The sequence below is a fragment of the Eschrichtius robustus genome, chromosome 10 (genome assembly GCF_028021215.1).
Source record: "Eschrichtius robustus isolate mEscRob2 chromosome 10, mEscRob2.pri, whole genome shotgun sequence".
Taxonomy (NCBI): Eukaryota; Metazoa; Chordata; class Mammalia; order Artiodactyla; family Eschrichtiidae; genus Eschrichtius; species Eschrichtius robustus.
This window is the reverse complement of record NC_090833.1, coordinates 51,932,180-51,956,558: the sequence shown is the minus strand read 5'-3', so window position 1 is coordinate 51,956,558 and position 24,379 is coordinate 51,932,180. Positions and strand designations below refer to the sequence as shown.

The 24,379-nt window shown below is 42.0% G+C and overlaps 1 protein-coding gene across 2 annotated transcripts in view; it reads right to left on the bottom strand.

Annotated features, from left to right (window-relative positions):
* Window positions 1-1,219: 1,219 nt before the first annotated feature.
* DMRT1 (doublesex and mab-3 related transcription factor 1) overlaps window positions 1,220-24,379 on the bottom strand; it is a 103,010-nt gene continuing 79,850 nt past the window's right edge. For both annotated transcript variants that reach the window (XM_068552972.1, XM_068552973.1), the window contains one exon: window positions 1,220-1,626. In XM_068552972.1, the coding sequence (XP_068409073.1) occupies window positions 1,472-1,626 (155 nt within the window). In that variant the 3' untranslated portion in view covers window positions 1,220-1,471. The remainder of the gene's footprint in view (window positions 1,627-24,379) is intronic.

Below are 24,379 nucleotides of genomic sequence, written 5' to 3'. Positions count from 1 at the left end.
CCCAGCAGCCTCGGGCGTCGCCGTCACAATACCTACCGCTACAGCCGCCCCGAAGGGCACACGGCTGCAGTAGCAGCAGCCTGACAAGTGTGATAAAATGATCTTCCTTAACTAAACTCGTAAAGCACTGGGCAATAAAACTCAATCTTCTGTAAAATCCAATTAAGTCATTATCTGACTGATTGTATCTTTAATTGAAAACAGAAGTGACAGTAAATTTCTGTGATATATCAGGATCAATCGATACCGCTATACGATTCAGCCCCAAGAAGTGATTTATAATGTCAAACCTATATAGGTAACTCCACATTATTCTCTCTAAAACCACTGGTGGATGAAATTAAGAGTAAGTGCATTTAATAAAAAACAAGATGGTCAGGTTATTGATTACAACAGATGGGGGTGAAATCAAATAGATGTTTTCAAAGCACAGAGCGAAGAAAATACAAGTAATTTCTTTTTTCCTGTTTAATACCGCTCATCAAATATACACACAAGAAAATTCAGTCATCAATAACATTTTTATTTCAGGTACAGCTGCAACTACATAGAACAATGAATTTTTTTAGACTAGTTTCATTTCAGGATGGCTTCTGTTACATATGGAGTACACCACTAGCAATTTTTAACAAAAAATGAACTCAGAAATCTATAGTAACTTTTAAAGATGTACTTATCTTCAAATCAGATTACAACCTAAGGTTACAAAATAATCTAGATTGCATCCATTTTTTTAATAGTAGAATGTGCATCATAAACTCTTACATTATTCTAGAAACAACACTCAGCAACTCTGCATTACTATAGGGTTACTTTAAATTGTGTTGTTTTCAAACTACCCTTTAGAAAAGGTAGCAATTCTTAAAGTCATTAATTTTTTCTTCTGACTATTTCAGTCACGTTTTGGATTTGAGGGGATGGGGTCGGGGCTAGGCTTTTCTAACAGCAACACAAACACACACACTATTTCTATTTAACCTTCTGCAGATTTCTAAAATAATCACTAACTCTATTCTTTTCTTCTCACCAGTCAGGAACTTGGCTAAATTTATAGTTTAGCACTTTTATTAAAATACTAAAATTCAAAAACATAACTAAGGCACCTAAGATTTCATTTTAAAACTGAAAGTAATTGACACATTTAGATGCAAATGTACTGCTTTACTTGAGTGAATTATTGTATTTCTTGAAAACTACATGTAAACCAGTGTCATAAAAAAATGAGGGACACTACTATTTAATATTTAACTCCGTGAGCAAAGCACTTAATTGTTGCAGACGGTAGACACAGATACTAAACTATTCCAAATGTGTTCTAGCCTCTGGGCTAAGCTCCAAGGAGTATAAACCAAACATCTTCTCAACAGTTAAGTCGGCGTGAGTCAAGGCAAAATGTTAACAACAAACCCTGTGTATAAACGGAATAAACCTGCCACTCCAGGTGAATGGCCAAAGGCATCGGGGTGCCCGATTATTCGTCGTCCTCGATGACAGGAGTGACCGCAAAGCTGCTGGGCTCCGAGGCAGACTCACATTCGAGCACTCCCTTTGAGCTCTCGTTACTAATAGGAGAGCTGCTGGAGAGGGAAACCAAGCCAGCATCTTGATTGCCGGGTGGCGAGAATACTGGGAAGTAGGGAGAGACAGAGGGAGAAGAGTGCGTTAAAAGTGTCTAGTCTTTCTACATTCACTGTGCAATTAGGTTCCAACAAAGAAAAAGGCGCTCTGCAATTTCTTTTCGGAGTTGAAAGTGTTTTCATAGACACTCATTAAAATCCCCAGTGCTTCTTTAGAATAAAAAATAGTATTTCTGCATAGTATTATCTATTTAATTGAAGAGGCAAGTTAAGTAGCAGAGTTCCAATTTTATGTTCATTAAAAACAAAAAACAGTCTCCCCCCTCTTTGGGGATACTATTTCCACCCTTCACTGAGCCCCTCCCCTTTATGTAAACGACGCTAATAGAACTGAGTCTTGTCAAATGATCCATCTGACAAATTACCCCAAGCAAGACCCCACCCATGTATTTCCACCATTTGACAGGTAACCCTAGTTTCTCAGTAGCTAGCAAGGGAAAGCGATAGCTTATCAACTTTCCTGTTAGTTCTCTTGGATAGAGGGAAACAAACACTTGGGGGAAGGTCAGCGTACATAACTTTTAAAAAGTAAAAAGCAGTAAATGGGAAGGAAACTTAAAAACAACCCCAAATTAAAAGAAACTGAATTATACAACACTAAAACAGAAGTCAGGTAAAGGATTTAACAGCAAACCTATAAACATAAAACTCCACTAGGAATCTGACATTAAATATGAAGGATGCAAAAGTAATATAATGTGTTGAACAATTTTTGCAACCTTACAAGCCACAGTAGATACAAAATTTAAGCAGAAGGGTCTCTGACCTTCTTAACCTTAGCTGAGTTTAGATCCACCCCCAGAACTCCCTTCCTGCCTAGTGTGAATGTAATTAAGGGGAAGCTGCAGTGGTAATTTCTCTCCTCATTAACTTCCTGATTGGTTTCAGCCTCAGGATTCCGCAGGGCAGTAGTTTGTCACCAATTCCAAATGGCCAATCGTTAATACTAATGTTTGTGTAACTAACTGCCAGCATCTGCCACGGCTTCTTGTACAACAATAATGGTGAAAGGGTACATTAGTGCTCCTGTGTTAATTCAGCTTGTGTTCATCAATAGGGAAATCTATGATGTAATTAGCAAAATGCATTGGGAGCTGAGTGCTGAAGTCATTTGTAGAGAACTAAATCATAGTAGAAGCTGTACTGGGTCCTGATGTGTTTGCCATCAATACTTATTATGTTTGGAATTTAATAAGGTATATTACCATGCTGAAAAGAGACCTTTTTACAAGAGAACACTATTTACGCTTGTTATGGGTTTCGAGGTTTGCTGCAGCTAGTGGAACCACACAGAAATAAAAGAACAGAGCTGGGATTTAAGAAGCGGATCTTTAACCACTCCACTGGACCAAATTATCTGAGAAAGCCCCGTTCTTCTAATGTGACATAATGGACAGACAGACAGACAGACAGATGGATAGTTTGGGATAGCTACCTCAATATCCAGTTAGGAAAGGAATGTTCTGAAAACTTAGTAAGTTAATAAATTTGAAAAACAGTGTAGGTGATTTCCTGACAAGCAATTTACTTTTGATATTGGTAGTATTTGTTTAGATTTAGTAAGTTAAACAAAAAGAGTACTAATTTGAACCTAGGAAACCTGAAGCTTTCATTTTCTCACTGTTCATTAAGGCTTCTTACTAAATTTGAATTGTTATATGGATTTAAATTTCCCTGCAAATCCAAGATAATTTGTGAATTGTGTTACATGCCCAGGGATGTTGTATCTAAACAGACAGCAGACTTTGCTCTGACATCTTGTGACTATACAAGGATCTGGAGAGCCAACTAAGGGCCAACCAGAGTCTGTGAGTTAATCTGCCCACCCCCATCCCCATCTCAAGCCAGTGACAGAAGGTCCTCTGTACAGAAGAGATGGAGAAGGGAGTGAACATTTACTGACTACTTCTTGTATGTCACCTACTTTAATGAGTATGTAAATTTAACCCTCAAACCATTCACTGAGAGAATTATTCTCCCGTTTTACAAAGGAGGTCCTGTGGAAGCTGCCAAGGGCAGTGCAACATTGGTCAGCCCCACCTCCTGGCTCGTTCTCACCCCTGCACCATCCCCACCCTTGGGTGTCACATTTAGTCACTGGCCACTGAACCGTCCTAATCTCTGTGTTAGTTTGAGGACGTAAAATAACTGACCCTTGTCAACTTAATGCAGAGGATATAAAGGAATAGGCAAGCGTTCTCCAGACATGTTCTGAGCTTCTGCCTACAGTTAACAGCTGACCTAGGGATGCTCCCACCCCAGCCACAAACACCCCGACTCCCCCATTTGGCCCGACTTGTGACTGAAAAAGGAAGGGGCGGGACTTCTGCAAAAGAAAGGATTTGGGGAGAGCCCGCCCCCTTTTGCTCTCACTTGCCTTGTGGATACTTTCTTGGAAAATATTCCTCTGACCTGAGGGCGTGAAGATGTGCAGAGTGTGTCACCTGCATAGACTGGGGAGGCTCCAAGCATACTTAATGCATGACCGCACTCCAGAGAAGATCCAAAGAAATGAACTCAACTTGTTCTGCAAAATACCTGTATTTTTTAAAGCTTTTCTCCACTCAAAATTTAAATCCATGTTCATTTTACTTTTGTTAAAGGCTTAGCATTGTCTCTGAATGTTGAAGTTAGGGACAGTATCTGTTTAACTCATTTTGTGTAGCACCTCATAAAAGTAGTTCCAAGTGCATCAAAGATTTAGTAAGTGTTTATCTTACTGACTAATGTCCAAAATTTATTTTACTATCATCCTTAAAGATGAAGGTACCCTCTTCATTTAAATGCAGCTTCATTAAACTTTACTGGGGGGAAGAATAACAACCGATCATTTAAAATCATTTTATACCAATTAAAAATTAAAAAGCCAAAATTCTCTTTTTTTGCGTGTTGATTCTAATGAGCCCTGCAGAAGGCTAATTTCAACTCAAAAGGTTCCTCTTCATTATTTTGTAAAAATGCTAATGCCTACTGTCCACAGGACTGTGGGGAAAGATACGCTGTTGGTAGCACTAGAAATTGGTTCAATCTTTCTGGACAGCAGCCTAGTGACATGTAATAAGAACCGTAAAACTGTTCATACCCTCTGACCTGGTAATTCCACTCTGGGGAATAAACCCAAAGAAAGAAAGAATAATTGGCCGGGCGATGCTCAACACACCACTATTTGCATGAGCGAAGACGTGAGTGCTTTGCTCCGGCGCTGGGGGGTGGGGTGTGGGGACGGGGTGGGGGGGGGCAGGAAGCTTTCACAGGCAACAGACAATTCAGGATTATGCTACCCTGTAATCTTCACTAGGCTCCCAGCATTTACAGAAATGGAAGCAATGACTTCTGGAGACTGAAAGAGAGATTTAAAAGTAAGAAAGTGAAAAAAAAAAGGAAAAAGAGCCCATCTGATCTTTTTTCTTGTTACAATGAAAGGTGGGTAAACCTCCGAGGCTGACCCTGGTTTGAACCAGCGAACCCTGTATCTGTTTTCTCTCTACTAGCCTATTTGTCTACAGCAGCTAAATGGTCTTTCTTCTATTATTATTTTAAAACAAACAAAAAAAACCTTACACATAATCACTCTTACCAATGCTGAGGGGGGGAAAAAAAGATGATTTCAGTGATGCCATCTAAGCACCAATATTCTTTTTGGAAAATATTACAGACTGCCCCCCCCCCCCCACCAAAACCCACCTCTCTAGAAAACAAAACAAAACCCAATCTAACTGCTAAATCTTTTGACACTGCAAAGACCCCTGACTTTTAACTTGAATGATCTGTTGGGAGTCGGTGGACCGGAACAAACAATTCTCTTCCAGTGATGTGAGAAACAGGATATTCGTGCTTGAGAAAAAATTGTTCTTCCTCTATATGTTAAATACTATTAAGCTCCCACTAAGAAACCATTTTAAAAATAAAAAATGCAAGTGGCATTCTTCAACTGTTAGCAACTCTTCACCTAGACACTGACAGGTCTCTTTGGTTTCCTCGAGTTTGCAAGCCTAAGAGTCTGATGAAAAGCTGATGAAAATGTCTTAAACAATGAATTCTTCCGCTTCATGATAAACCATAGTGTTTGGAAATAAAATCATGTCCAATCAATACCACTTAGCAGATATTTGATGTTTCACAATAGGACTCTTTTCCAGAGTAGAACTGCTGCCCTTCTCACTAACATTTAAAATAACTAGGATTATCTTAGCTGTCCGAAGCTTGGCAGGTTCAGCTTGTACTTTCAAACAGCATTAATTCTTGGCACTCAGAAGAAGGGATAAAAGGTAAAGATATGAATGGAGATCTTTATTCCACCTGATCTATCAAGGATTAGCTCATTCTTTTCCAGTCCATGCCTGCACGCTAGTGAAGAGGAAGGCTAAGCTGTAACTGATGTAATTAGAAACCACAAGCTGAGAATAAAATAGCCCTTTATTAATCGCCCCCATTTACTATAAATGTACCAAAAATATAATAATCTTTGAAACAATTAAATGTGTTTTTTTCCACCTGTGTGTAATCAAAGAGTAGTGGCTAGAGAGAGAGTCTGGTTAGGATTACGCTTTCCCTGAAAACATTATCTTAATTGTCAGTCTAAACTCTAACACCAGTTTTGAGAGGGGCCAGCTCTGCCCTGTGCATACTGTAGGGAGAAGTGGCCAAGCCATCATAAAGGAGAGCTCCTGTGGATGGAATGAGGCGCATGATTGGTGCTTCCTCCTCGATCCTGCTGCCACAGCCTTGGCAAGCTCTAGGAAAAGCCATCTTACAAACAAGGTGACCTGATAACAGAAAGCACATATTTAACCACTATCAACACTGCCTCATTCTCTCTAAATTTCATGTGTAACACAGATACAACACAAGATAACACTAGAACTTCTTAATTCTCAAAACAAACAGCAGCCTATCAAGCTTCCTTTGGCAGCCCCTGGGAGAGAGTGTGAGGACCGGGGCTCACAGGCTGGCCCTGCTGGAACTGCAGACTGGCTACCCTACTGCTCAAGGAACGAGGGGATAATGCACCCCACCTACCACCTTACCACCTACAGAGTTCAACGGATACACGAAGGGAAGAATGCTTTCTTGCCTGTAAAGTAGCACACAGAAAGGGAAAAGAGAAGGGACCCCGTTCAGCCTTCCACCTCACCTGGGATGCAGGTCCCAGGCATTATCTTGGGTCCAGGCATTCCTCCTCTTCCCCCACTCCCACCCTCCATGACAGATTCTTCTGGACCACGGCAGGGCAGCTGCTGGGATCCCACACTCCCTGTTTATTCCATGGGGGGCGGGGGCGGGTCACCAAAACTACTCGAGTCTCAAAGCAAGCACATGAATAAGTGATGTGTCTGAGACAGCGCGGCCCTACCCTGGCGGGGGCTCACACCCTGAGCATGTCTTCAATCCTCACCTCCCCAGAACTCCCCGTGTCCCCTGGCAGTGGTGATGCTGCGGGCTGCTCCCTCACGCCCGAAGTGGCACCGTGAGGCGTGCAGCCTCTTCTCACTGATAGGTCTTCTGCACTCCTTCTGAAATGAGCAAGTGCGTATGTGACGGGTAATTCATTATGACTGGCTCAGCTGACGTGTCTCATCCATGAAGGCAGCACTGGGTGATACACACAATCCAAAGATTCACAGACCCTCTAATTCACTGTGTTTTAACCAAAATATACTCAGTATCAAAACCTAAACATAGTGTGGCCTTCTCTTCGCTTTCATGACAACCTGCTGAGACAAATCCTCACGCTGACTAATTCTGCTCTATTTTCCCCATCACTGAAATAACCACAACACCGACTTTGAAGAAATCCCCTCAACTACCTGGGCAATGAACTTGAACACCAGTTTCCTCATCTGTAAAACGAGGCTAACAACAGGTCCCTGTCATAATCACTAGGTACACAGTAGTTTCCTTACTTCCTTTGTCTTCAATTTCAGTGTCTTCATGTCAGAAGATCCTTGCTTTTGAAGGTGCCAGAATCCAATCAGTATTTAGTACAAAATCTACTCCCTCCAGGCCACACATAATGTGCCTTGAGAGAGCCAGGAACCAGGGATACACACTTTATTTCACTTGGGGCCTATGTGACAGCCAGAGTGTCAAATCCAGGAGGCAAACGACCTGGTCCTCATTTGGACAACAGGTCCCTCGTTACATAAGCTCTGCCTTTTTCATTTTTTGAGAAGGGGTGTCCAATCAAAATGAAGCAGCAGAGTACCTCTGGACATACCAGACCAAAAATAGTGTTGTTATCCAATGATCAAGCCAACCATTCCTTCAGGCAGCAGTATTTGAAAGCAGGAAGAATCTTCCTTTTGAGCCTAAGTTTGTCCTAAAAGTTGAAAACTCTGGGAAGTACTAGGTACAGGCTTCAATGTCCCCAAAGAAGTAGGGGTCTCATTGTTCCCAGTCTACAACTATTGGGTACCTGGAGCCCTGATGGGATGAGGCTTGCTGGGGTACCAGAAGCTGACCTTCAGTCACAAGGCAACAAAGCAGGGCTAGGGTGAGGTGTGTGGGTTTTGCCAGAAGACCATCTCTTACTATCCGAAGACCTTGGGCAAGTGCCTTACCCTCTCCATGCCTCCATCTCCTCATCTGTACAATGGGGACACAGTACAGCACTTAGACTGGTTCTACACAAAGCTTTGGGGCCCCATTAAGCCCGATGCATCTGAAAAGCCCACATTACCATTGTACACAGCTGTACCATTTGGTCACCCACATGTGTGTCCCACAGATGCAGCACCTCAGCACTGGATGTGGTCCGAATTGAGCTCTATTCCTAGCATCACTCCCCTCGGCTGCCCCCATCTATACCCATCCTGCCCTGCTTAGTCTTTCTTGAGTGCTTGTCATCTCTGGTCCACCTTCTCCTCTCTGAAGAGGCAGACCATTTTCCCACCACATACGTGTACTGACAAGGGCAGGAAGGCTGAGGGGGTCCTGCTCCCGGGCCCAGCTCTGCTCATTCTGGAGGGTCTGTTAGGCTGGGCTGAGCCCAGTTCCCAACAGTGGCCACCTGAGAACAAGTGTGGAAAGACCATGAGCTCTGCCGTCAAACATGGCACCTCAGTAAACACCTCTGAGCATCAACTTCTTTCACTGTAAAAGGAGGTAATAATGATGTATTTCATAAAGTTGCTCTGAGGATAGAAGAGATGATAAATGACAAAATCATTTGTAAACATGAAGACTCGTCTCCCCTGGCGTGAGTCTGTGCACTTCTCTAAGGAAGGAGTGTAATTTAGTCCCTGTCCTCTACTGCCTAAGACAGGACCAAGAAATTAGTTAAGACTTTTATGAAACACTGGTTGGGAAAGAAAAAAAAAAAAGAATTAGTGTCAACACAGCTCAAACTTCCCTGAATGTTTTCAGACAAGTTTCAATTTCAATGTTCAGAGAAAGGTGACTTTTACTTTATTCATCCTTCTTTACACACCAGAAGGCTAAAAGTAAAGATGAATTCCAAACTGAAACCCAAGCCTGTTACATTGTGTTCTCCTGGGACTTCAGGTACACATGACATTACCTGAGGCTGGGCCAAAGGGGAAGGGACTTGGCTGAACCAGGAGCAGGGGCAGGGCAAGGGGAACCTCCTCGAGAAAGGAACAGAAAGTCTATTAGATAAAACACTAACACCTGGTAAACTGAAATTCAGCCAAGAACATCTACTGTACACTACCTAGCACAGTGCAGTGCACCCAGCAGGTGCTTAATAATGGATGGGGGAGTGAGAAAGACCATGGAATGTGGTCTTCACAAGACATGCTGCCACCACAAACCAGGGCTAATCCACACACTGGCAAAGACAGTCTCAAGTCTAAAACCAGTTTTGAGGATTTTAAAGTGCAAAGGCTTTGTCTAATTTTGTCTGTATTTACTGGAAGGACTCTGGGCACCGACACAAGGAGAAAAGCCGCATCAAACACACCCTGAGGCGTGATCTCAGCCAAAGAGCCTGGCTCTGGATGAGCCCGCAGGACCACGTTCCTTGGGGACTCTGCAACGCAAACCACATATGGTACCACGACTGGGTGGTCACAGGTGCAACTGCATTTGAAAACAGAGTTTAAATAGGTACGTGATCATCTCAGAAACCAAGGCAGACCAGGCTAACAAGAGGCTCCACAAGTCACCTCTGGAAGAGAGTTCCCATTTGATTCTGGGAAAGCTGTTTTCTCAGATACAAAAGGAATCAAACCCACAAAGCAGGCCGCGGCATTCGCCAGCCTAGAAACTAGGTTGGCTCTGTCCAGGTATTTTGCAACAAGAGACATTTTTAAAGTAGCTTTGCTGAGAGTTTCCTTCACACTGAGAAGAAAGAATCACAGATGCTTCAACCTTAAAGGGTAACGTATGATGAAAATCTCCACCTTCATGGGACTCTTGTTAAGACTAAGAAAAAAGATTAAAGTTTTGGAGTCAACACCACTGCCAGGAGAGCCAGGTGTGAGGAGAGGGAATGCAGCTGCTTTCTCACCTGGGGCCCGAAATGAGCTCGGTTTCTGGCTAATCCACCAGCTTGCAGTCAGCCTTTCACTGTGGAATTACATCATCTCTGATAAAACATGCTGTTTAACAAAATATGTAAGATGTGCAGCTTCAGCTGTATGGCTTTGAGGAACTCTTTCATGGAAGCAACCTAAGTGTCCATCGACAGATGAATGGATAAAGAAGATGTGGCACATATATACAATGGAATATTACTCAGCCATAAAAAGAAACGAAATTGTGTTACTGGTAGTGATGTGGATGGACCTAGAGTCTGTCATACAGAGTGAAGTAAGTCAGAAAGAGAAAAACAAATACAGTATGCTAACACATATATATGGAATCTAAGGAAAAAAAAAAAGGTCATGAAGAACCTAGTGGCAAGACGGGAATAAAGACACAGACCTACTAGAGAATGGACTTGAGGACACGGGGAGGGGGAAGGGTAAGCTGGGACAAAGTGAGAGAGTGCCATGGACATATATACACTACCAAATGTAAAATAGATAGCTAGTGGGAAGCAGCCGCATAGCACAGGGAGATCTGCTCAGTGCTTTGTGACCACCTAGAGGGGTGGGAGAGTGAGGGTGGGAGGGAAGGAGACGCAACAGGGAAGAGATATGGGGACATATGTATATGTATAGCTGATTCACTTTGTTATAAAGCAGAAACTAACACACCATGGTAAAGCAATTATACTCCAATAAAGATGTTAAAAAATATATTCAGATACTTTGCAATGAAATGAATAAAAGAGAAAGTTCACAAGCCATTTCACAAGTAGAACTTGTGTAAAAGTTGCAGCTTATAATTTGAAAAGAAATATTGTGCCCCAAATGATATGCTAGTACCAGGGTAGAAGATTGTGTCCAGTAAATTATTTTATCTCTACTGTCAGGAGATGATGCCTTCTTCAAAAAAAACAAATGCAAAACTCCATCAGTATTGGCTATTAATACTATGCCAACTTTTCCTTCTCTTTCTAAGTAGGGTTACAGGAAATTTAAAATGAGTAATTATTAGTATTTTTCTCTAGTACAGAAGAAGGAAGCAAACACCAGGACACATTTAAATAACATATACCAGATGAAATCAATCAGGATAGAAAATTCCAGGCATTTCCAGACAGGAGAATACATGCTTACTCAGTCACACAGGTTGTTTTACCTCCTAATTACAACACAGCCATCACGGGTAGATAAGATAGTTCAGATTACAGGCTCAAGAATACGCTCTTTTGGAACGGTCCATGTTAAGGGTGAAGAGAAACAAGAAAGTAGCACAAACTATGTTTTTCCTAAAGAGTATTTACACACTTTGCATAAGACCCCAACTGCTAAAAAAACAAATCATATGTCTTTCTTAAAACATTTTTCTATTTGTTTAAAATGTCTTCTGTTCAACTAGATCCCAAGAAAGGACTTCAATGCTAAAGAGGTTTAATCTGTGGGTGATATAAGGCATTCAGGGAATGTGATTGTGCCCTCCCCTCTCCAGGGGTTTATGATATTTTTTAATTGTTTCAGGAGAGAAGACCTCACGGTCTTGACAAGTATTTTAGTTTGCTTTCAAGAAAAGATTTTCCTTTTTCCCCCCAACTACATCCTGTCTGAAACTAAACTTAACTGTAGCCTTTTTTTAGGGACTTCTCAGAACAACCCATGTTCGCTTTGGGTGAGAAGCTTCTGGGCAAGACCTGCTGGTGCTGGTCAACCAAGCTCAGCTCTGAACTTCATGAAGGAAACCAATGCTGGCAGGTATTTATCACAGTATAAGACAACTTTGATTTAATTCTTCCTCCCAGTGGTCAAAAAAATTGGTCTCCTTTCAGGATTTTGTTTTCTGTTTAAGAAAATTTTTTTTTATTGTGGTAAAATACACATAACATAAAATTTACCATTTTAACCACTTTGAAGTGTACAGCTCAGCAGGATTAAATATATTCACGATGTTGTGCAACCATAACTACCCAACCATCTCTGGAACTTCGTCACCTTTCCAAACTGAAACTCTGCACCTATTAAACAGTAACTCCCCACTCCCTCTGCCCGGCCCCTGGTAACCACCCTTTTACTTTCTGGTTCTATGAATCTGACTATTCTAGGTACCTCATATAAGTGGAACCATACAGTATTTGTCTTTCTGTGACTGGTTTATTACACTTAGCATAACGTCTCCAAGGTTCATCCATGTTGCAGCATGTGGCAAAATTTCATTCCTTCTTCAGGCTGAATAACATTTCAAGTACAGCCCACATTTTGTTTACTCAGGCATTTATCAGTGGACATACGGATTGCGTCTGCCTTTTGGCTCTTGTGGATAACGCTGGTTATGAACACTGGTGTTCAAATATCTGTTCAAGTCCCTCTTTTCACTTTTTTTGTGTGTATACCCAGAAGTGGAATTGCTGGATCATATGTTAATTCTATTTTTTAAGTTTTTGAGGAACCACCATACAGTTCTCCACAGCAGGGGCACCATTTTACATTCCCACCAGCGACGTACAAGGGTTCCGATTCTCCATATCTTCAGCAACACTTGTTATTTTCTGGCGGGTTTTTTTTTGTTTGTTTTTTAATAATAGCCATCCTAAGGGGTGTGAAGTGTGGGATTTTGTCTTTTGATCCTTTTACACTAATCCTTTCCTGCACTGCATCCTCTCTTCCCCAACCCTGACCTACCACCCAGTCTCTGTTTCATCATCACCAAACTTAACTGAAGAACTGGCCCACTGCCCACCACTCACTGGGTTATGCCTGGCAAACTGGTAGCTGTTTCACTCCCAGAAAAGCTTTCTCAAGGTCACCCATAGCCTGCTGGTCCCCAAAGCCAATGGCCTGCTGCAGTCTTTCCCTCTTTGCTCAGGAGCACTGACACCTAACATGTCCTCTCCCCTTCATCCCCCTCAGCTGCCCTCCAGGCTTTCTGCCCTCCTGGACCATCCTTCCCCAACACCAACCCTAGACACAGACCCTCCAAACTACTCCACTTGGTCCTCTCACCCACATAAGCTTTAAACATCACCTCCTTGCAAATGACTTCACAATTCCTATCTCTTGCCCCGATTTCTCACTGAGAACCACTTCTGTATATTAAATATTGGCTGAACATCTCCACCTGGATGAGTTTCCTGCAGTGGAACCTCACCTGTTTAGAACTGAACCCACCATCTTCTCCTCTCTTGGGTCCTGAACATGCCCACATCACCTGCAGCTCAGGCTCTCTCAGACCCACCCCCCAACCTAAGCCACTGCTCTGTCCTGCTCTCTTGAAATGCACAGAGCCCTCCTGCATCTCCCTCCCTTCCAGTTACCCTCATCTGCTAGCATCTGGTTGCCCTGTCCAGTCTTTTCTACTTCATCTTAATTTATCCAGTATGGCCAGTTAGTTATTCTTCCAGAAGCATGTCTCTAACAGATGTTTCTTTCTAAATAAACACCTATGGAGACTTCTGAAGAGCTGAGAGTACAAAAATAGATCTCTGTGACAATGAACCTGAACCCTCAAGAAAGGTTCAGCATCCTGAAGGCGAGAAAGAAGAGAATCCATTTTGTAAATGTCTCTGTCATCAGAGACTGGGAGGCAGAGAACTTTGGCAATCACAGGAGAAATTATGAGTTGTTTGGAAAATTCATTTATGCAAAAGAGATCATTGTTCAGTAATGGCAAGTTAATGTGACCTCATGAATCTATCCTTAAACCCAGTCCTTGGACGGACGTAACTTCACTCTGGACACTAACATAAATACCAGAAGGACAGAAGCTGGAAGACTGAAAGGTATACAGACACTTTTTTCTCCATAACAAAATAAGCTTATGAAACTGCGACCTTAAAAAAAAATAGGTAATATGGTGTCGTTGGACAGATTTTGCATAGATTGCTTTCATTATTGTTGACTGGTTGATGACTGACTGACTGACTGACTGAAGATGTGACAACACAATAAATAAGGTTGATTCTACAGACGGACATAGAACTCTGGCCCCAACAAAGAGCCAATCCACATTCTTCTCAAGCACACCTGAAACATTAATACAAAATGACCATGTACTGATCTACAAAGCCAAGTCTCCACGAATTTCAAAGATGTGTATCTTTCAAACCTTTGAAGTCTTGGAGATCTAAGTCTGTAGTGTATCAGAGTAACTACTAAGAAAAAAACCTTTCAGCTTTAAAAAAATGATAAAGAAGAATATAAATTTCACTGACTCTGACTAAGCAACAGGCCAGCATTTGGCCACAACATAATTGATTGCACCCTTAATGCTACTGTTGAAAGTAGTTAAGTGCCCAGGCACTGATTCCAACCCACACACTCCTCCTCGATCCCACATTCCAAGTAGATCAGGTATTTTCACACTTGGTTCATCTTCAGTGAAGACTGTAATTAAATCTTTAATTTGAAAACAAGAGCGAAAGTCCGGCACTCGCAGCATGATTGGCCGCCCTCAAAGCTTAGAGCGAAGAGCAATCAAGTACCAAACGGCGACCTCTGCTCCTTCAAGCTCAAGTAATCTGCAAATTCCAAAAGGTACCAGCTCATCTCAAAACCGACAAATTTACATGTGGAAATGCTTTCCACAGTTATCTGCAAGCTTCCTGGGGATCAGAAACATTATTTAAATTACATAAACTGTCAAGTTGATGTGCTGCCTGGCCTTTTGATTACACCATAATTTTTAAAGCATACATTTCAGAACATGCTTTATTTCATATTCAAGGTGTTGGAAGAGACCTCTCAGGGAGCTGAGTACCCAGGAACACAATGACTTCTGCTGGTCCTGTTTATGTCTTAACACTCTTAAGCATTAAAGAAGGCAGTGTGGTGCTAATTGGTTACTTAATTCATGGACTATGTCTTGAGCATCTGCTCTGTGCCCAGCACTATTGTAGATGCAGAGAATACAGCCATGAATAAAACAAGTCTCTGTTCTCATAAGGAAGAAACCAGGGACACCTGTAATCAGCGACACCTGGGAGCAGATGCTTACTGGTGATGTGACTGTGGGCAATAACTGAACACCATGAACCTCAATTCTGGACATTCGTTAATGGAAAACAATAACGTTAAGGGCTGTAGTCATCAAAACTAAAATATACTCAGTCAACACTATTCCTTCCTCTGCTTTTCCCTTTCCATAATAAGGGAGCAGTAAGTACTTCACAGGTACACCAGGCACCATCTGAAGCAAAATCAGGAGGAAGGTGAATTGTTTCTCAGTTACCCTTTTACCTGACCCTGTGCGCCTCCCTCACCTCTGTGCACTTCTTTTCTGTTCTTAGGTATCCGGTGCTCCCTGATCCTCTCCCCTGGTCTCCTCTCTGCCAAATGATACCTTACCCCTCCCCCCAACCCCTCCAGACACAGTTCTATTCTCTCAGTTTACTGCTTACTCTCTCAAGAGTTTACTCTTGATGAAAGGCATCCGGTTAAACTACTTCACTCAAGAGGTGAACTCAGGCTTCGGGCTCTAACCTCCTGTTGGTATCCTCATTTCGAAGCGGTGGCTTCTAGACATTGCAGAGATGTCACCTTTTGGGGCAGAGCAAATTTCTAAAGTGTTGCCTATACCACTCAGTATACAGAAGGCACTGCTATTAAGTGGGTGGATCCTAGAATTTTACTTTTACTATGTCAGGTTTCCATAATTCATGGAAAAGACGCATCCTTGCTGAGTAAGGTTCTGGTCCCAGCCTGGTCTGCATCCCCACCCTAGAATGGTGTCACAGCCTTTCAAAGCATCTACCAGGACGAGAATCTCAAGCTGATGATAATCAGCTTCCCCTCCACTTGCTTTCCAGGAGCTTAATTAGAATGTAGTCCTGTGGCTAACCAGAAAAACGACTGCTATTTAAAGAACTGACATTACAAGACAGTTATTTTCGGCTGACAGTAAGTCTCATGTTTTCTAGTGCTTCAGTGAGGCTGCAGGATTGTATGTGTCAGAGCAGAGAATAAAATGAACTTCTAATTATTTCCGTTAGGAAATATTGCTACTTGTAACACTGAACCAGATAAAATTGTGAGAAAAAGAAAAGACACAGACATTAGCATTAGCTAATGAATGTGGTTGGTAGTTAAGGGGGAAATTTTTTTATAGTGCTAAACCAAGGTCATCCATTTATTTAAAAAGTCCTTAGAACCTTTGGTGGAAAAACAAACTATCAGATATCACAGGTTTTCATTTGCTTTAATAAACATGTATTGTTTTCATAGTAATAAAAAAGTGATATAAAAGACAGAAAGCAAGGATAAAAGGAAATCAAAGAAAACAGGCCACCGCTGGGAGCACTGCTCTCTGCTCCTGCGCTGTAGGAGTGAACCGCTTTCTTTATTGAGTGCGGGCGGGCAGACCCTAGGGCAATGAAACAGGACTCCTTAGGAAGGATGGACTACGGCCCCAGCAGGAGCTGGTAAGTGCTGACTTAGGTAAGCAGGCCTGTGAAATGAGGTTCAGCCCACATTATTTATTAGCATAATTATTAATAATCATCGCTATCATTCACTGAGCCCCCATCATGTTCCAGGCATTGCACTTATCACCTCCACAGAAACCCTTTGGGGAGGTGGGCATTAATATCCTCATTTGACAGATTTAAAAAATTGAGGCTCAGAGAGGGTGATTAACATCCAAGGTCACACAAGTGCTGAGAGTCAGAGCCAGATTCTGTACTCAGGACTTGAACCTGGGACTGTCCACCACGAGGCCGCAGTACATTACAATGGGTTTGCCGGTTTGATTTCTCACGCAGCCTACTCTGCTGACACGACCCAGGGAGCCCTCTGCCATGAGCCCTCCTCTTCTTCACATTCACAGAGTTGCTGCCCAAGCTCCCCTCCAGAAAGCCATGATTTTGCTGAAAAAGACAGCTTTGAAGCCCAAGCATCACCTGAGCTGCAGGTTTGCCTTTTGAAAATGAATCCAGGAAAGCAGCTACCCAGGGGGTCCCAACTCCCACATCTTTTCAATCTACTTTCCAAGCAAAAGAGATTTCAGGGACCCAACGTGTAATTCGGTGGAGTGAAGGGCTGGGGAAAGGTATCCATTTGCTGCCTATCAGGTGTTTCAGAAAGTAAAGTAGGAGACACTTGGGAGAACCCTGCAGCCTCTTCAAAGGCGACCCCCTGTTGCAGAGCCTTCTGAGCCCCGAAACAGCAGAGCACAGAGGAGGGATGGTCTCTCCTGGGCCAGCAGGGAGGCTGCCAGGGGCCGTGGGGGGATGCTGACTTCTACCAAGACCCCCAGGCCTCTGGTAGGAGAGTCGGAAACAGAACCATAGGATCTGGGAATTTGAGAGCAACCAGACACCAAGATATCAGAAAGAGTGATATCAAAAAAAGGGGTCTTAGGGACTTCCCTGGTGGTCCAGTGGCTAAGACTCCATGCTCCCAAGGCAGGGGGCCCAGGTTCGGTCCCTGGTCAGGGAACCAGATCCCACATGCTGCAACTAAAGATCCCACATGCCGCAACTAAAAGGTCCCAATGCCGCAATGAAGATCCCACGTGCTGCAACTAAGACCCGACGTGGCCAAATAAATAAATAAATAAACGTTTTTTAAAAAAGAGGGTCTTATTTTTCCCAAGTTACATTGGCCTGAGGAGAGGAGAAGAAAGGGGCACAGAAGACCCCTACTAATATAAAAGTGTTGCTTTTCCCTTCATCTGATTTAAGATAATGATGACGAGTTCAGCAAAGTGCACACCTGGAGGAAGGACAGCAGGGTGTAGGTGGGCTCCAGGGTGGATCCGTCCCATAGGCCTCACGTTCACTAAGCACAAAGGGGCACAAGAGGGCCGAATTCTGGGCCGATCCATACAGGAGAGTTTTCAGAGTAGATAAGTAATTACCCAATTCCACCTCCTATGACCTTCCATGAAGGCAGGATAGAGACAGTGAAAAATGAACCAGTCACCCCAGCAAGCTCCAGCACCTCCTGGTCAGCAGTATCAAGGGCTCCTGATACATCTAACAGAAACGCCACAGGGCCTGACCGGGGCCACCAGCGGGAAAACCTATCCATCAGCAAAGCTAACACAGTCCAGTTCAGGCTCAAATCTAAAACCAGAGCGTCGGGATGGTTAGCGGTACAGTAATACACTCCTGGATTCTTTCTACGGAATTTGTAAGACTATACTGTCCCTTGGGCGAGTCATGTTTGGGGCCTCAGTTTCCACATCTATAAAGTGAGGGGGTTGAGCTCAGTGGCTTCAAACTGCTCTCTCAGAACTAAAATTCTTTGTGTGGACGACTTCTGAAATCTCCATTTCTTTTAACCTCTAAAGGCTTAAGTGCCTACTTAAAGTCAGAATTAATCAAGTACAAAACAGAACTAATTCAGCACCAAGTGATTACTCCTGAAGATATGGAGACCTTTCTTCCCTAGTGGAGACATTAACATTTTCTCTGTCAATAATGTACTAAGCTTTTCCCAGTCACTGGGATTCAGCCACTGAACAGGATGTTCACCTCCTCCGTCTCTGTGCTGATACAGAAGAGGAGCTTCCGGTGACATGTGACAGCCTCTGCCTCACAATCAATCGCTGACTTTGTTGGGAGACTTGGTTGAAATCTGATTAGCTAACTTTTCACGATGAATTTCCTAACACTATAATTTATTTGATATCTCGATTGGCTCAGTCGATGAATCCAGTCCTTAGAAGAGTGTCAATCACTGCTTTTTTGTGTGAATCTGAACTGTTGCCCAATATGACCTCGCAGACCTGGACACACGCCTATTACAGAGAGAGGACAGATCTTCAACTTTTCTTACAAAGGAGACAGCACATTTTTATCCCCAGTGGAAATATAACTGTCCCCCACGCTATGTCAACAAGAAAGCAGGCAGAATTGCCTTCTCCTGTTTTTTGGTCTGTTTTCTCCCAGACTAGATCCTCTAGTAAGGAGAACTCAGCTACAAGAGATGAAAACTGCTCGTCTTTACAAGCACCTCTGCTTGTGCATATGAGCTGGTGTTTTTATAGGGAGACTGATTGGGATTCAGCACAAGTTGGCTGTTAGGGAGGATGGACTACACTGGAGGGGCTTGTCTTGCAACCTGTGTGACCTGCTCTTGTACTCAGTTTGTGGGGAGAGGAGGGAGCAGTGGTGGATGAAACGGTCCAGCCACTAGGCATCTCAGGCACTGTCCAGATGGTGGCTGAGGGTACCTCCCTTACTGCAAGGCCTCTCAAGAGGTACTCTGGCTTCCTGATGGAAATAAGACCCACTGGACTCCACTGTCCACCCACCAGATAGACAACAATGTATATATTCAAATATCACACTAGCAGAGGTTTGGGAGAAAGTGGTACTTTCATGCACTGCTGCCAGGAATGTAAACCAGTGCAGCCAGTCTTGGGGGTAATTTGGCAGTATTTAACACAATCTAAAATGCAGGCTTCTTTGAAATGTCCCTTCCTAGCATCTCCCCAGAAAAACACCGGCACCTGTGTACAAGGAGACTGCAGCATTTAAAACAACATGATTGTCAATAAAGAAGGAAATTAACCAATAAACTATGATCCTTGCAAACTTTGAAATAGTACGTGCCAGGTGAATAAAGTAGATCTACATGCAGCAACATGAAAGGTCTTTAAGACCAACTGTTGATTGAAAAAAGTAGATTTGAACAACAATCTGTTCACTATGATGACCCCCCTTAGGTTAAAAGGCCAAGCAAACTATGTATTTCTACAAACACATATCCTCATAGCAAAAAGTCTGAAATGACATATATTAAGAGTTTAGCTCTTGATGTAATTGTTAAAATAAGTGAGATAAGGGAAGAGTAGTCCATAGCACAGCTCACACACCAAGATTACAACTGGTGGAAGAATATGCATGTGTATTCAAAAAATAAACCTTGTCAGGAATTACAGAGAAAATGAAAGCACCAATGTTCTATCCAGTTAAGAAAAAAAAAGTTATTTTAACTGTACATTCAGAATCATGTTCTTAAAAACCAGTTTTCTGAAGTTATTTTTGACTGCTCTCTTTTAAATCTCTGACTTAAAGAGTACTTTTTAGATGAACAAAGTACAAAAGACAGCTGTATAGCAAGTTTCATCTTGATGGAAGTATGAAATGGCTGACTGCAAACTAGAATGAAAGAAAAAACACACATTAACTACAGTAGTTATATTGTTCATATAAACTAAACTGTTTTGATTTTTGAAAATTCTACTTTGCAAAAGATCTAACTCACTGATAAAATGTGCAGTGGGTATCATTATTATTCCCAATTTGTTTTAATACAGCAGGTCTTTATCTATCAGAGGACAATTCCTTAGGTTAAGTTAGTCATTTTCGGGTGTGTACATTAGGTCACTAGTTTACTAAATTATCTTGTTAATAAGTAGTCATACACCTTCCAAAGCAAACAACTGACAACTAGAATAAAAATATACTATAATGTCTATGTTTGAAACATTATAAAATAGCAACGTTTTATGACACATAGCATGTTATTATAAGTGTGTGATATTATAAGGGTCACAAATATGGTATTTGGAATAAAGCCAAATTTAAAGCACTTCAGTAACAACCAAGGTGCTTGAAGCAGACTTGGTTCCATGTATACAGAAGAGGTGGTTACTTATAAAAGAGTGATTTGAGAATCAGGGGAAAAGAGATCCTGTCCCTAAAATATGCCTGCCACCCAAGGACCAAAATATCTGAAATTCCACCATTAAAGATTCATTTCTTCAGAATAAAAACTGATGTCCTTTTAAAATTCAAATACTGAGGAGGACTAAGACATAAAATCAATATTATTTTACCATGTTATTTATCAAATTGCTTTTTCTCAAAAGAGGGATGGGCAAGAGGGGAGTAGGCTACAGAAGTAAGAAAAAGTCCACGTGTATATGTGTACTTACTGCGAGGATACTGGAGGAGAAATGACAAAAGTGCAACACTACTGATCATTCCCTTTCACTCCTGGAATTGGTCCTGCCTGGAACACTTTCAACCGTAACCTTTCTAAGAACTTTGGCAGGCTCAAAACCAACCCGGAACATTCAATTAAGAAGACCATGGAATTAGTGAAAAACCGATACAAGTTACTACAATTTATTAAGCCCTAACCGTGTGCCATATGCAGTGCTATGCCCATTATATACATTACTTAATTCACACTAAAAAGAAACTTCATGGGCTTCCCTGGTGGCGCAGTGGTTAAGAATCCGCCTGCCAATGCAGGGGACACGGGTTCGAGCCCTGGTCTGGGAAGATCCCACATGCCACGGAGCAAGTAGGCCTGTGAGCCACAATTACTGAGCCTGCGCGTCTGGAGCCTGTGCTCCGCAACAAGAGAGGCCGCGATAGTGAGAGGCCCGCGCACCGCGATGAAGAGTGGCCCCCGCTTGCCGCAACTAGAGAAAGCCCTCGCACAGAAATGAAGACCCAACACAGCCATAAATAAACAAATAAATAAATAATTTAAAAAAAAAAAAAAAAAAGAAACTTCATGAAATGCATACTATCACCTCCAACTTACAGATGGAAAAACTAAGGTTTAGAGAGAGGAAGACACCTGCCCAAGGTCATGTGGCACTAAGTGACAACCCAGGTTTGGGAGACACCAAACTCAATGCTCTGAGCCATTATGCAAATATACAAAGGAAAATGAAATAATCTAAACACGAATCAGTGCTTAGGCCCCAAAGCAAACCACCTTCTCTCATACCTTTAAATTCACCTTTTCTTTAAATAGATATATTTCAGTTAAGAAAGGTAAAAACAGCTTCTTTCTCATGGTGATTTTTCTGCCTTTCTTAACCAAAATAAATCTTCTCTAGAATGGGGAACTTCATCAGTAAATTGGAATCTGCTGGAAAATCTTCAACACATTATTTTTAACTAATCCTCCCAGGCCCTCTTTTCCCCTGGTGGATGTTTCAGATGAAAAGGAAGTCCATTTGGAAATGGACCATATAATATCCCACTCTCCCAATGAATTTCAGACTTTAAGGAAATAAAAATAACTCATAGTACCCCAAATCCAGGGTATAAGTGGTAGGTGGCTACGTGTGTTATGTTCATGGAAAACAGAGTTGGGGAAACACACTGTCACGGGTGAGTTCAAATGATATTCCTATAAATAGACTGTAAAAGATGCCTCTTGTGCCCAAGGAACATCCTACTGGCATCCTCCGTGTAAGTTTCAACTCACCTCCCTGTGGCAGCACCTTGTACAGAGTGGACCGTGGGCCACTTACTTCCTGCCCCCAGGCTTCTCTGATGCCACAGACACTATGCTCCTTCAAGCACACGTGCAAATCAGAAGTGAGGGGGCTTAATGCCTCAGCCAATGGCAGTGGGAGCCTGTGGATAAATGCCTCTCCTGCTGTAGTATCCTCAGGTAGAGGACTCTGAGAGGCTCTCTAGGAGGTCCCCAGAAGGGCCCAGATCTAACACCTGTTGCTGCCCGCCATGACTCCTGTAACACAACTTGATGTTGGATTTTCCGCCTGCCCTCACTCTTCCTACTTGGAATTACCATTCAATACACTACAGCACACAAGTCCATCCTGTCTTGAGTTCTGCTTCTAAGCAGACCCCAAGCTAATACATGGACATCCTTTATACCTCAAGAAGAAGCATAATATGGGGGGTGGGAGGAAGTGATAGATCTCAGTGTGAATCTCAGTTCTGCCATTTACTTACTACACTGGGGGAGTAACTTCTTTAAGCCAGTTGGCTCTACTACCACAAAATATCCACTTTTTTCAGTGGGTATTGAAAGAAATATGTAGAAATAAAGAATTTCAAAAATCTCTTTAAGAACAGATTAAGTTATGCCAATCAATATCTATACATGAACAAACAAACTCATATGATGGTGATATGAAATGACCAATAAAACAAACCAACCTTTGGGAAAATCTAACGATGAACACAGAAAATAAGCAAACAGAGAGAAGCATTAAACATGAGAAAGTGGATGTAACCACAGGTATAGTGTTCCAACCACAGGTACAGCAATTTTATATCACTGTTTGAAAATAAAAGTGAAATGTATAGTTCTCTCCAGAGAAAGAAAACTGCCAAAATTAAATGAGGAAAAGAGTTCATTAGATATCAATAGATTACCATAAAAGAAAGAGTTAATCAAGACATTCCCCATTTTGCAAAGGACCCAGGCCCAGATCGTTTTATGAGTAATTTCATTCAAACACAAAGATATGATTATTCTTATGTCATTTAAACTTCTTCAGAGAATAAAGATGAACAACAACAAAAAAAGATGAACAACTTGTTTCATCCTATGAGCTTATAACCATGAGACAAAAAACATGATAAAGATACCACAAAATAGGAAAAAAGGCCAAACTCACTTATGAGTATAACTACAAAAGTCCTAAATAAATACAGGTAAACTGAATCCTGCAATGTATTAAAAAGATAACGCCTCATGACCAAGTAAGATGTATTCCAGGGATATAAGGATGGTTCGACATTAGGAAATCCATTAATGTGACTTACTACATTAAAAAGAGAAAACCACATGGTTATTTTGATAGATGCCAAAAGAGGCATTTGACAGAAATGTAATAACTGTTCTTGTAGGTATTAATGTATATCAGCATAACATACACTGGGGAGGGAAGGAATACAAAATGTGTAATATCTATATGAAAGAAATTATAAAACTTTACTATGAAACTTCTGGTTTTAATATATTTCTATCTTATTTGATTTTTCCCCAATGAGCTTATACTGTTTTTTGTAAAAATAATAACAATAGCCCTGTATGAAGCACTGAACTAAGAGTTACACAGAGCATAATGCAAAGCCCTCTTCAGGCAGTTGTGGTGTCTGCTGAGTGACAATAAAGAAAAAAATAAAGGTCAAAGAATGAATGAGGAGAAAGAATATGCAACCGAAAATAGAAGTAACTATTCTCAGTATTTGTGGAGAAGATTCAAATTTCAAAATAGCAGAACCAGGGAAAAATCACCCTGTCATTCATTCTGGAAAACATGGTGATAGAAGAGTTTAGAGCTGGCTGATTAAAGAAGAGGACTTGATGAATGAGGGACATTGTGGGGACCAGGCAGGGAGTTAAGATTATTTCTGGAATATTGTTCCACTTGGGAGTAAGCTCAAGAGAACGGGCAGACAGTTAAAAAGAGGTCCTCAGTGGCCTGGTGAGTGGTCCCTGGAGCAGAGAGGGCAGGGCACCAGGGTCACTTTGGAAAGGAAGACGCTGAACTATCCAGGTCACACAGAAGATGGGCAGGGGTGAGGTCAGGAT